Raw genomic sequence first — 14,457 nt, 5'->3', positions numbered from 1 at the left:
AAAAAAAAAAAAGAACCCTGCCTTGGCTGCTCCTTGTCTTCCTGGTGAAAGGCTTCTCTCGATGCAGCACCCTCCATGACATGCTTCCTGCGTTTCCTCCTGACGATTCCCCAAGTGTGCCCTCAACCCTGCAGCCGACTCCTATGCCATCCTTCAAAAGGTTCAGTTGGGTATCACTTCTCATGGAAACCCTTCTAATGTGCCCAAGCCGAGTTAACACCACTGTCTCCGTTCCTGTCACATGTGTACTGAGATTGTCATGATACATGTCCCTATACTATGTCCTCCATAACATCAAGATAGCCTTCTGGACAAGGGCAGTGTCTTTTTTTTTTTTTTTTGTATAGCATTTTTTTCCCCATGTTTTATTTTATTTTGAGATACATCAAACCTTTAGAATGTTGGAAAAGAATGGTACAATAAACATGCCTAGGGACATCTGGGTAATTCAGTGGTTGAGCATCTGCCTTTGGCTCAGATCCTGATCCCAGAGTCCTGGGATCGAGTCCTACATGAGGCTCCCACGGGGAGCCTGCTTCTCCCTCTGCCTATATGTCTCTGCTTCTCTCCGTGTGTCTCATGTGAATAAATAAAAATATTTAAAGGAAAAAAAAGAAAAGCACCCCCCAACCAAATTACTTCCTCTGTATTAGTATTCTCAAAATGTGATCCCCATGATAGCAACATTAGTCTCACCCGGAAACTTTGCAAAAATACAGATTTCTTTTTTTTTTTTTTTTAAGTTTCCTTTTATTAACCATCTAGAACACTTCCATCCAGATCACTACAGCTTAAAATAGATCACTACCCTTTTGCAGCTATTTAGTAGCCAAGAGCAATGGATAAGATCCATACAATAGTTCTGAAAAGTTCACACGGTCAGTTCAAAACATCTGCTTCACCGAGCCTGATTATTTAAAAAGAATGATAAGAAATTAAACATCACAAATATGTTTTTATTGGTCACCATTAAATGTCTGAATTTTAAACAGATTCTTGGACTGGTGGTTCATATCCATCAGCTCGTTCAACTTTAGCACCGGTCTCATCCCCCGTAGCTTTTCCAGAACTACTACCTTCACCATGAAGCTCCATGAGTTTTCCCAATTCAAACTTGGGCTTCTTCAGCATTTTTACTTTTCTAACAAAAACATCATGGAGTGGATAAATAGACTGACAAGCTTTTTCTATATCTTTTCCGATGCTGTCTGGAATCAATTTATTGACCACTTCTTTCAAGTCATTTGTTTGCACCTCTCGGGTCATGATTTCCATCATCTTTTTCCGGATTTGGTGGACCTGTTGGTGCTGAGCGTAAGAGGTCTTCCGAATCTGATTATTGCGTTTTTTAGTAAAACCAACACAAAATAGACAAAGCAAATAACCATCGGTAGTCTTTACATCAACATGAGCTTCAATCATGGTCTGCCATTTTTTGACCATGGAGCACATTTTGTCACGGGTAAGATCCATGCCATGAAAATTAGTCAGGCAGTTTTTGCCCTGCACATCCTCAGTGATTAGCTTGAATTTCCTAAATGCAACTTCATCATTCTGCAGATCAGCAAGGCTAACTTCAAAAACCCGACCCTTGAGACCATCAGACGCAATTTTGGTTCCTTGAGTTCTTGTGACTAGTGTTTTTCCAATATTTCTTATATTGAACATAGCTGGTGCTTTCACATCATACCAATCTTTCTTAGAAAATGGATCAACCACTTTCTTCTTGGCTCCCTTTTTGCCGCCTTTCGTAAGGCGCTTGTTTTTGCCGACCGCCATGGCGCTGCTGCGCAAAAATACAGATTTCTGAGCCCTACCCCAGTCTCTGAGACGGAGCCCAACAATCTAGTTTAACAAGCACCCCCCAGGTGATATCAATACACCTACAGTTTGCGAATCTCTGTACTTTAACAAGTAGGGACAGATGGATAAGAAAATTTTCACTGGATTCTCCTAAACTCTGACTCAGGGTAGCACCAAGAATCTACTTCAACTGCAACTACTTACATCTTGGAAACTATAACAGTAAACCTATGGGCAAAATCAGGAAACAACTGAAACAACTACAGTCTGTGAAACAGGTTTATCCTCCTAAGTATAATTATTCATGAGGGATATTGAAAACTTAAATACTGGAAAAAAAAAAAAAAAGAAAAGAAAACTTAAATACTGGGATCAAGACCTGCATCAGGCTCCTGCTTTCCCTCTGCCTATGTCTCTGCTTCTCTGTGTCTCTCATGAATAAATAAATAAAATATTTAAAAATAAATAAATAAAATAAACACCTTTTACCCAAAGTCACCATCTGTTTACATTTTGTCACATTGTGCACTCTTCTGTCCTTTCTTCTTCCTCTAAAAAATCTTTATGTGCTGTACTGGATTGAATAGTGTCCCCCCCAGGTTTCTGCCTACCAGTACCTATGAATATGACTTTATTTGGAAATAGGGTCTTTACAGATATAATCAAAATAAGATGCAGTCATAATGGGATTAGGATCCAATGATCCTAAGGAAGGGGGAAATTTGAACAAATACACAGTAGGGAATATCACATGAAGAAAGAAGCGAAGATCAGAGTGATGCCTGGAAGAGGCAAGGAATGATCCTCCCCTACAGGCTTCAGAGGGCGCATGACCCTGCCACTACCTTGATTTCAGACATCTGGTCTCCCAGGCAATGAGAAAGTGAATTTCTGTTGTTTTAAGCTTCCCACTTTGTGGTAATTTCTTATGGCAGCCTTAAAAAACTAATAAAATTTTCTTATATAGAGAGAAACACAGCAATATGCAGTTGACCCTCAAACAATGTGGGGGTTAGAAGCACTAACACCGTGTGTAACTGAAAATCCGCTTATAACTTTTGACTCCCAAAACTTTACTAAAAGCTGGAAATTTTACCAATAACATAAACAGTCTATTAATACATGTTTTGTATATTATATGTATTATGTACCGTATTCTTAAAATAAGCTAGGGAAAAAATATTAAGAAAATCATAAGGAAGAGGGGATCCCTGGGTGGTTCAGTGGTTTAGCACCTGCCTTTGGCCCAGGGCGCGATCATGGAGTCCCAGGATCGAGTCCCACATCAGGCTCCCAACATGGAGCCTGCTTCTCCCTCCTTCTGTGTCTCTGCCTCTTTCTCTCTCTCTATGTCTATCATAAATAAATAAATAAATAAATAAACCTTTAAAAAAAAGAAAATCATAAGGAAGAGAAGATACATTTATGTACTGTACTATATTTATCAAAAAAATTATATAAATGGACCTGTACAGCTCAAACCTATGTTGTTCAAGGTTTAACTATAGATATTAATATACCTATTAATATAAAATATACCTACTAATATAAAATCTAAAATCAATGTGTAATATAAACTATAATAGATATTAATATATTATGTATAATATATATATTTTTAAATTTTTAAATTTATTTATGATAGTCACAGAGAGAGAGAGAGAGAGGCAGAGACACAGGCAGAGGGAGAAGCAGGTTCCATGCACCAGGAGCCCGACGTGGGATTCAATCCCGGGTCTCCAGGATCGCGCCCTGGGCCAAAGGCTGCGCCACCCAGGGATCCCTAATATATATTAATTATACATCTATTAGTATAGATTAATATAGATATAAAATTTTTATCATTTGAAAATTTTAGAGATCATGACATTTATATCTCAATACTTTAGTATGTACCTCCTAAGAATAAAGGCATTCTTATATAATTACAATATCATCATACTCCAAAAAATATAACCTTAATACTATACTATACTATACTATACTAGATTATATATATAATATATATTTGAATTTCCTATGATCATAACAATAACTTATAGCTTTAAAAAAAATTCAGAATTCAATCAAGACTCAGCTACTGTATTTATCATGTTTCTATAACCTCCTTATACTGTAATAGTTCCTTGTCTTTTTTTCTTATTTTTTCTTTTCTTAATATTGACTTTTTTCCTTTTTTTAAAAAAATTTTTTTTAATTTTTTTTTTATGATAGTCACACAGAGAGAGAGAGAGAGAGAGAGGCAGAGACACGGGCTGAGGGAGAAGCAGGCTCCATGCCGGGAGCCTGATGTGGGACTCGATCCCGGGACTCGAGGATCAAGCCCTGTGCCAAAGGCAGGCGCTCAACCGCTGAGCCACCCAGGGATCCCCTTCTTCATGTTTAGATTCAAGTTAAACCAATTTGGCAAAGAAACTACTGTGTCTTACTTAGCATATCACATGAGGAGCACATTATGAAATTGATTTTGTTTATTTTGTTTTGTTTTAATTTTTTATTTGGGTAAAGCCGACACAATGCTACTTTCATTTCAGGTGCTCAACACAGTGATTGGACAAGTTTAATGTTATGCATGCTTACCACAAGTGCAGTTACCATCTATCTTTGACAGCTGATTTGGTTACCCATACTCATTAGTGGCCATGGTAAGTTTGATCACATGGTTAGTAGAGGATTGTCTTATTGTATTCCCAGTATTTATCAATAGGCCTGTGAGCCAGTAATTGTTCATGGAATGAATCAATAAATGACACTTCTGAAGTCCAGTAGTCTACACTGAAACTAAAAACTTTGAAAACTTAGCAACACGGGCAACTTTGTATCAATCATGCACATCACCTCCTATTCATCCTGGATATCAGTGGGCTGCAGTGCTTTGTCATCCCCGCTTCAACCATGTTAATGTTCTGCACTACAACGTGAAATCTGCTGTGGAAGCAGGGTGGTTTGGGCTTATAGAAAATTCAACTGTGATCTTAGGAGTTTTGGAACATAGCTGTCAGGATGACCATCTAAAACACTCAAAAATAAAACAAACTATGTCTTACTGACTTGGGTGTCATTATTTTTTTTTCAAGATATTTTATTTAGGCCCCAGCAATTTAAGCCAGTTTCCAGAGTTAGCTAACATGTTTGTAACAGCAAATTATAAATGTTAAATTCTAAAAATTAACACAGCAGCCTTCAGGTTACCTAAAACCCCAGGGCTTATTGCCTATCATCGATTTCTGTCCACCATATTTAATCATTGGTCAATATTTTTACAAAGATATTCAATAGTTTTACAAAGACAATCAACTTCAATCAAAGGGAATGTTAGAGATTAGATCATGAATGATTTAAATAAAAGGCTTTTATTATAGAACCAAATACTAGTGAAGCCATATGATTTGATTAACTCTTCTAACTTTAACAGCAGCTACAGAAAGCTACCTCAGATCCAAAGATGGAAATGATGGACTTTGCTATAACAGAAGTTGTTGATTCTCACACACAGTGAGAATTCTCTTCTATGTATGTGCTCCCTAGTTTTAGCCACCAAAATATTGAGGGAAGCTGTAGTGATTATTCTAATTGGCTTAGTCTGAGCTAACTTCACACATTGCACGAGCACAGGCATAACCACATTGGTGGTTAAAAAAAAAAGTTGATGAGCTCCCGTTGGCTTCAGTGTTTATGAAGTACAGCATGCTGCTGATGAAAACTTGGGTGGCATTAACAGAAATTTAGTACGTAGAAAAATGCACTCCTTAGTGTCTGTAGCACTGTATTTACTTCTGGACATCATTCTGACAGAGATGGGGCAATCTGGATCACATCAGAGGAGTCTTATCGAGCCAAACCACCTAAGTTCAAAGTTAGGCTCTGTGACTTACTACCTGTAGAACTCTGGGCACCTTACTTAACTTCTCTATGTCTCAGTTTCCTCATCTGTAAAACAGGGATAGTACTTACCTTATAGGGTTGTTAAGGGATTTATATGAATTAATATATATGAATTGCTCAGAATGACACGGTGGCACATAATATGTAACCAGTAAATTGCTTATTATTGTTAGTATCATCATCATCACCACCATTATCATCAGGAAAAACTGGTGAAAATAAAGCAGGGAAAATAAAAAGGAGACTTGGAGGTACATGACTGGTCTCTTCAAAGCCTTGAAATGTTGCCAACAGGAAGAGGGATTAGGTGATTTCCAATTGATCTGGGAGCACATTGAATATCAAAGGGTATGAATTACAGGAATTCAGAATAGAGCTCACTGTATAGGAAACATCAGTTTAACAGTCAATGTTATCTGAAGATCAAAGAGGCTTGCTCTGAATGAGATATGTCCCAAGTTACTGGGTTATTCAATCCCACCCTGGATGATCCTTTGGGATTTAATAATTAGCTGGAAGACTGAATTAGATGATTCAAAAGAAACTAGCCTTGTGAGTCTCTAATCAAATGCACCCATTAAAGCATCAAGCAGAATGTTAAAGAATGATTAACATATAAGAAGCTCTACACACACACACACACACACACACACACGCAAAGAAGCCCTACACAAATCAAAACCCCATATTGCAATACTGCCACACCTCACACCTCCCCAATCTACTCATGAGTCATCCCAATTTCTATCTGATACTCACATAAACAGGAAAGAGATTCAGTAAAGAGATATCACCTGAATAATACACTCAGGGACGCCTGAGTGACTCAGTTGGTTAAGCCGTGGACTCTTGGTTTCAGGTCAGTCATGATCTCAGGGTCCTGAGATCCAGCCTCGAGTTAGCCTAGACTCAGCAGAGTCTCCTCCGCCCTCTCCCTCTGCTTCCCCGCCAACTCTCTCTCTGTCTAAAATACATAAACCTTTAAAAATAAAATACATTGAGATGCACATACAAAAACATAAGAAGCACCTCATCTTATAGGACTTTAATTTCTAAAATCAGTGTAAATGGTAAGAATCACATGTGGTCAAAGTTGCCCTGAAAAGTCTAGAAAGGCACCTGCCTTTCAGCAACTGCCTCTTTGTGAGCAGAGCACACTTTCCCCCGTACTGGGAATGATCTCTGCTTCTCTGCTTCAGCACTAAATGAAGGAGTTGGCTTGAATTGAGGTGCCAAGTGTGCTTAGACGGTACCCTCAGTCGGGGGGGGGGGGGGACCCGTTCCGCGGGGAAATGAGAATAAATGAGACCATGAGATTGATGTCACCCACTGTTCTCACTTCAGCTCACATACTCCGTACAGAACGTTAAGCTAAATTGATTTTCCTATTCTTGTCTCTTTCTTTTCTTTTTCCTAATTATCCAAGTGCACAGAGTTAAAGTCACTAAAGTTAAATGCACTCCCTGCACATTGAGGTGCAAAACCAGGGCTTCGCGATCTTTCAGTCCCTGGTTTCCGGGACTACTCCTGGCCCCCGGTGATGCGCTTGATGGTTTACCGGTGCCCTCCTTTCTCCTGGGAAAGGCCCTCCCCTTCCCTGGGGGAACTGCCCCTTGCAGGCGGCTGCCGAGACTCCGGGGACCCCCAGGTGACCCAAGCGGAGCCAATCAGGAGCCTCCCCGGGATTCCCAGTCTGGGGGGGGGAGTCCCCAGCCGCGTCGGAGAGGAAGGAAGGTTCCTGGCTCGGTTCCTGTCCCGGTTCCAGTCCTCTCGAGGGTCCACCTGGCCCTGCCCTTCCCGAGGGGATCCATTAAATAGCTTCTTTTTGCTTGATCAGGTCTACCTCACTTCCAATAAGAGGAATTTTACTACAGCCCTCAAGGGTTTGATTCCCCGGCCTGTACCGATCTCCACACTCTCGGGGGAGCCCAGAGACCGCGCGGAAATAAGCTTCCAGGTCTGGGGCCAACCCTGTTACGGTTGCAGGTTCGGGACTACGTTCACTTTCCAGCGCTAACAAGAGCAAGGAGCCGCTCGGAGCCTTTGAAATCATTCAGATTATGTAACACGCACAAGAAAAAAGAAAAGGGAAAAAAAGGGGAAGAGAAGGGAGGAAGAAAGGAAGGAAGGAAGGAAGGAAGGAAGGAAGGAAGGAAGGAAGGAAGGGAGGGAGGGAGGGAGGGAGGGAGGGAGGGAGGGAGGAAGGGAGGAAGGAAGGAAGGAAGGGAGAGACAAATGAAAGGAAACCCTGTGCCTTCATGAGAATTTCCTCCACCTTTGTCTCCCCGAAAGTTACCTGAGCAAGGCTCTCACTTAAGCACAACAAACTTTCACTGTGCCTGGTACGTGCCAGACGGGCAGTCGGGTTGGAGGAGCCTGCGCAAAGGAATACACAGGGTCCCTGCCCTCAAGGGGATCAGCACCTAAAAGATTCCGGAGACTGGAGCCTCCTCAAAATACCTCTAACAGGTTCACTGATTCTTTCTTCCCTATTTATCAGAAGTTGAGATAATTTGGTCTTTGAAGTGATTAGTAAGAGTAGCTCTCTGCACCGGGAACACGAACACGCACACGGCATCCAAATAACAATCTTGCCATTCCTGAGAATTGAGTAGATATTTCCTTCTAACAAATACATCTCATTTTGAAATACATCCTTCTGGATTTTTTTTTAGAAAAACTGGTTTAAGGAATTTTTTGTTTTGTTTTGCTTTGTTTTGTTTAAGGAAATTTACCACGAATAATTCGTAACATTTGCTTTGGAAGGAAAAACGGTTTTGAGTCTGTTCCTAATGTGCCATTGTTCTGTTGTAGCCACAATGTTGCAGGGAGGCCGCTAGTAGATCATTGGACCCACATCTTTTTATAGGTGGGGTACCTGGGGGGCTTTGGCTCAAGGATCAGCCCAAGGTCACACATTCTGGCCTAGTATCCCACTCTGCAAACATCTGGCTGTGTCTTCTCTCTGCTAGCACACTTAGGTCCTCATTGACCTGGGAAGTAGAGAACAGATACCATGATGTTGAAGAAATTTCCAAAATGACCTCAAAATACCAGCCACTGGGGTCATTGAAACCTTCATGTCCAAAAAAGAAAAATAAAAAAGCCCTGAGATTTCTCTAGCAAGTCAGCAGCTTTACCAAGAGCGATTCTTTAAATTTCATTTCAAAGGACAAGAATCCCAAGTCTTCCCTCTCTATCTAGCACGTCATCTGAAAAATGACAAAGTCAGAAAGTCCGAGAAGCCAACCCAGTGAGAATTTAGATTAGCAGAACTGAGAACAGTGTGCTAGGCATGCAGGGTTAGGATTATTCTGTATTGGGATGCATGCAGCTTTACTGCTCAGAATGGTGAAGGGAGTGGGCCTCTCTGGACATTCTGTCTTTAATAGTCCAGATAATTTGCCTACACCCATTCAATGCCCACTGCAAATAAACTAGGGTGACTCTCCAGTTCCTGGACCGTGAGGGTGTGATCCAGGATGGGCAAATACACGGACTCTTCCCCACTAGAACTGGCAGGCATTTTCTACTTATCAAAGTTCAGACTCTACAACAGAACAGACCAGGCAATTGTTACTTACAAAAAACCTTATTGCTACCCTTGAAATGGTATCTTTGAGCACTAAGTATCTAATCCCTTTGTAAGATCAGGGTGAGAAAGTTACCAAATCCGTAACACCAGGGAACATATTTGAAGACAGGGCTAATGGTAATGAAATGAACAGAAGTTTCACAGAGTGAGACAGAATCTCCTCAAGTGAGAATATGAATAACACATCATTGAATTCTGAGTATGATGAAAGTTTGGCTGGAAACAAAATTCCCTGCTGGGAGTTTGGCCGGCTCAGAGCAGGTTCCCAGGCCTCCCTGTAATACTTTTTTTTTCCCCTTTCTTTCACGAATTTCCCCTGTGTTTGTGGACTGGGGCCAGAATTGGAGGTAGCAGCTGTAATGCATGAAAGGGACCCCAGGACTAGACACTCGGAGGACCAGGACTGAAGATGAACCTCAAGTGCACTGATTTATTGGACTTTCCCCAGGGACTGGCACTGGGACTTTGGATTTCTGTCAGGTACTCACTGCATTATGTCTATTACCTAATGGTTTGGGTTTCCTTTTAATTTATTTTTTATTTTATTTATTTTTGGGGGGGGTTCCTTTTTAAAAAATCATAGTCATTTTCTCATAAATTGTGACCAAACAGCTCTTACTGGAGTGTCAACTGACTAAGGCCATTCAGTACAGGGATTTCTCTAGGTTTCTAGGTACAGGCTCAAGTAAGGTAAAGTCTTATGGCCTTGCAAGAGAACCCTGGCCTTCACACCATGAGCATCTCTGTTTAGAGGTTCATCTGCTCTCAAACAGGAGACCTGGTGGGGCAGGGTAATCATATGATTTGAACTTTAGAAATATTTTCAGGGGCGCCTGGGTGGTTCAGTGGTTGAGCATGATCCTGGGGTCCTGGGATTGAGTCCTGTGTTGGGCTCCCTGCGGGGAGTCTACCTCTGTCTCTGCCTCTCTCTGTATCTCTCATGAACAAATAAATAAAATATTTTTTAAAAAAGAAATATTTTATAATGTGAAGGGTAGATTTTAGGAAGGGCAAGATTAGACACTAGAAAATTTGTAGCAACACTATTTCAATAGACCAAGCTACAGATGAAGAAAAATGGAGAGAAAAGATGGACAAAAAAGAGTGAGTTTGAGCAGAGTAGTAGGTAAAATTAGCAGCCTCGATGACTGATTGACCATAGAGAGTGAAGGAGAGGGAAGATTATGTGTGGACCAGAGGAGGAGGACCAGAACCCCCATCCCCTCTTAGTCTACTGCTAGTTCACAATTTTCCACTAATCTGACTTTCCCAACCTCTCTCATTGTCTTTGCTTCATTATGAAGTATCATTTCTGATTATTAGAAGTGACTCACGTGTAATCATAGTCCATGCCAGGCCCTATGTCAATAAGCTGAGCTTTCTAGTCATCTGGCCTTTGAGAATAGGTCAAGACAAATCCACATCCAAAATCTTGAATTAATTATCCATTTCATAATAGTGAATAATTTCAAAAGTGATAAATCACCTATCCTACCTCAGAGGAATGACATCTCAATGCGGGGCTTCTCAATGTGACTGTAAATAATGGAATTAAATTTAGCAATGGAGAACCTTTATCCAGACAGGTTTCAGCTTCAGTTTAAATGGTTTTTAAATGTAATCTCCAACTCTAGTTAATGCCTGATACTGCAAACTGAGACAAATCTCACGTCCTCAGTTCATTAATTCCATTGAAATGAAAACTAAGCCATTGAAGCGTTCAAGGGCAAAGCGCAATTAGAAGACAGCAAACAATGGTCAATTTGTTAATTAGAAGTTAGAAAAGCAATAATAAATAGGTAGTAACAATTTGAAGACCACAGCCCAAATGACCCTTGGTGAACAATTAGAGAAATATTCTATTATGTCAAAAATCATGGAATCAGCCTCCCTTTTTCCTTTTGTAGTCTCATTTTCTTTCTTCTGCTAAAATTTTTTTGTTCTTTTTAAAATATTTTCTCTTCCACCTTTCTCCATTGTCTTTTTCTCCTTCCCAATACTTCATTTTTCATTGTAATTGGGTCATATTTCAAATAGTATATTTCTTGAATAAAATTTCATGTTTTATGTTCTATTGTGATATAATTTACATGTCATAAAATTAAATTCACGTGTCATAAAATTCACCTTTGTTAATCATATAATTAAGTAGTTTTTAGTATATTCACATTGTCATGTGACTATCACCACTATGTAACTTCAGGACATTTTCATCACCCCAATAGAGGCCTTCATATCCATTAGCGGTCACTCCCCATTCTCCCCTACATGAAGCCCCTGGCAAGCACTAATCTATTTTCAGTCTCTATGATTTGCCTATTCTGGACATTTCATATAAATGGAGTTATATGCTATGTGGCCTTTCATGACCTTTCGCTTAGCATAATGTTTTCAGGGTTCCTCTATGTTGTAGCACCTATCAGTGCCTTGATCCTTTTTTATGGCTGAGTAATATTCCACACCATAGATATATCACATTTAGTTTATCCATCATCAGTTAATGGACATCTGGGTTTTCCTAATTTGGGTGGGCATTATGAATAATGCTATTGTGAACATTTGTGTGAAAATTTCTTTTTTTTTTAAGATTTTATTTATTTTATTCATAGAGACACAGAGAGAGAGAGGCAGAGACAGAGACACAGGCAGAGGGAGAAGCAGGCTCCATGCAGAGAGCCCGACGTGGGACTCGATCCAGGGTCTCCAGGATGACACCCTGGGCTGCAGGCGGCGCTAAACCACTGTGCCGCCGGGGCTGCTGTGTGAACATTTCTGTGGATATATGTTTTTACTTCTCTTGAGTATATATCAAAGAATGGAATTCCTGATCATATGATAACTCTGAGTTTAACTTTTTGAGAAAATTCCAAACTCTTTTCTAAAGTCTTACCAAACGTTACTATGTTTCATATTTCTCACTTAAATACTTAGGCTTTTAGAAATTAAAAAATCAATTAAGTTGCCTCTTGCTTCCGATCAGTTTTTTTTTTTTTTTAAAGATTTTATTTATTTATTCACGAGAGACACACAGAAAGAGGCAGAGACATAGGCAGAGGGAGAAGCAGGCTGCCTGTGGGGAGCCCCATGCGGGACTAGATTCTGGGACTCTGGGATCACAAGCTGAGCCAAAGGCAAACACTCAACTACTGAGCCACTCGGGTGCCCCCCTTTGGCTTTTGATTGAGTTTTAATGTGAATCATTGGTCCTCAATAAACTCAAGGATTTTAACCCTAGGCTAGAAACTGTAGCAGCCGAATATTACAATGATTAGCAAATGACTAGACAGGACTATACCACTTTTTAAAGGTCAAAAATGTCTGACCCAGGGGTGCCTGGGTGGCTCGGTGGTTGAGCATCTGCCTTTGGATCAAGTAATGATCCCAGGGGGACCAAGTCCTGCATCAGGCTCCTCATGGGGAGCCTGCTTCTTCCTCTGTCTCTGCCTCAGTCTGTGTGTCTCCCATGAGTGTGTCTCCCATGAGTAAATAAATAAAATCTTTTCTTTGTATATATTTTTGTTGGAGTTCAATTTGCCAACATATAGCATAACACCCAGTGCTCATCCCATCAAGTGCCTCTCTCAGTGTCCATCACCCAGTCACCCCATCCCCCTGCCCACCTCCCCTTCCACTACTCCTTGTTCATTTCCCAGAGTTAGGAGTCTCTCGTGTTCTATCACCCTCTGATATTTTCCACTCATTTTCTCTCCTTTCCCCTTTAAACCCTTTCACTATTTTTTTTTTTATATTCCCCGAATGAATAAGACCATATAATGTTTGTCCTTCTCCGATTGACTTACTTCACTCAGCGTAATACCCTCCAGTTCCACGTTGAAGCAAATGTTAGGTATTTGTCATTTCTTTTTTTTTTTTTTTTTTTTTTTAAGATTTATGTATTTCTTTATTCATGATAGACAGAGAGAGAGAGAGAGAGGCAGAGACACAGGCAGAGGAAGAAGCAGGCTCCATGCCGGGAGCCCCACGTGGGACTCCATCCCGGGACTCCAGGGTCACGCGCTGGGCCAAAGGCAGGCACTAAACCACTGAGCCACCCAGGGATCCCCGTATTTCTAATTTCTAATGGCTCAGTAATATTCCGTTGTATACATATACCGCACTTCTTTTTTTTTTTTTTTTTTTTTAAGATTTTGTTATTTTACTTATTCAGAGGGGGGCAGGGGGACAGAGACTGGCACCATACAGAGAGCCCGACGTGGGACTCGATCCCGGGTCTCCAGGATCACGCCGGGCTGCAGGCGGTGCTAAACCGCTGTGCCACCGGGGCTGCCCCATATACCACACTTCCTTACCCATTCATCTTTCGATGGACACCGAGGCTCCTTCCACATTCCCACCAACAGTACGAGACGGTCTCCCTTTCTCCACATCCTCTCCAACATTTGTTGTTTCCTGCTTTGTTAACTTTCCCCATTCTCACTGGTGTGAGGTGGGATCTCATTGTGGTTTTATTTGTATTTCCCTGATGGCAAGTGATGCGGAGCATTTTCTCATGTGCTTGTTGGCCATGTCTACGTCTTCCTCTGTGAAATTTCTGTTCATGTCTTTTGCCCATTTCATGATTGGATTGTTTGTTTGTTTGCTGTTGAGTTTGATAAGTTCTTTACAGATCTAGGATACTAGCCCTTTATCTGATAGGCTATTTGCAAATATCTTCTCCCATTCTGTAGGTTGTCTTTTAGATTTGTTGACTGTTTCTTTTGCTGTGCAGAAGTTTTTATCTTGATTAAGTCCCAATAATGCATTTTTGCTCTTGTTTCCCTGGCCTTCATAGATGTATCTTGTAAGAAGTTGCTTAGCCAAGCTCAAAAAGGGTGTTTCCTGTGTTCTCCTCTAGGATTTTGATGGACTCTTGTCTCACATTTAGATCTTTCATCCATTTTGAGTTTATCTTTGTGTATGGTGTAAGAGAGTGGTCTAGTTTCATTCTTCTGCATGTGGATGTCCAATTTTCCCGGCACCATTTATCGAAGAGAGTGTCCTTTTTCCAGTGGATAGTCTTTCCTGCTTTGTCGAATATTAGTTGACCATACAGTTGAGGGTCCACTTCTGGGTTCTCTGTTCTGTTCCATTGATCTCTGTGTCTGTTTTTCTGCCAGTACCACACTGTCTTGATGACCACAGCTTTGTAGTCCAACCTGAAATCTGGCATTGTG

At 40.7% G+C, this 14,457-nt stretch overlaps 1 protein-coding gene across 1 annotated transcript; it reads right to left on the bottom strand.

Moving 5' to 3' along the window:
• Positions 1-935: 935 nt before the first annotated feature.
• LOC140624024 (small ribosomal subunit protein eS1-like) lies at positions 936-1,794 on the bottom strand. The gene has a single exon (XM_072810833.1). It carries the CDS (start codon positions 1,777-1,779, stop codon positions 985-987), a length of 795 nt encoding a protein of 264 aa, XP_072666934.1. The 5' UTR covers positions 1,780-1,794; the 3' UTR covers positions 936-984.
• Between the last annotated feature and the right edge of the window lie 12,663 nt (positions 1,795-14,457).

This window comes from Canis lupus, chromosome 33 (genome assembly GCF_048164855.1).
Source record: "Canis lupus baileyi chromosome 33, mCanLup2.hap1, whole genome shotgun sequence".
Taxonomy (NCBI): Eukaryota; Metazoa; Chordata; class Mammalia; order Carnivora; family Canidae; genus Canis; species Canis lupus.
The sequence above is the reverse complement of the archived record's forward strand: the minus strand, read 5'-3'. Positions and strand labels throughout refer to the sequence as shown.

Bases quoted from the DNA above. Each gene is read 5' to 3' on its own strand.
- LOC140624024 (XM_072810833.1), bottom strand. From the start codon at position 1,779: ATGGCGGTCGGCAAAAACAAGCGCCTTACGAAAGGCGGCAAAAAGGGA.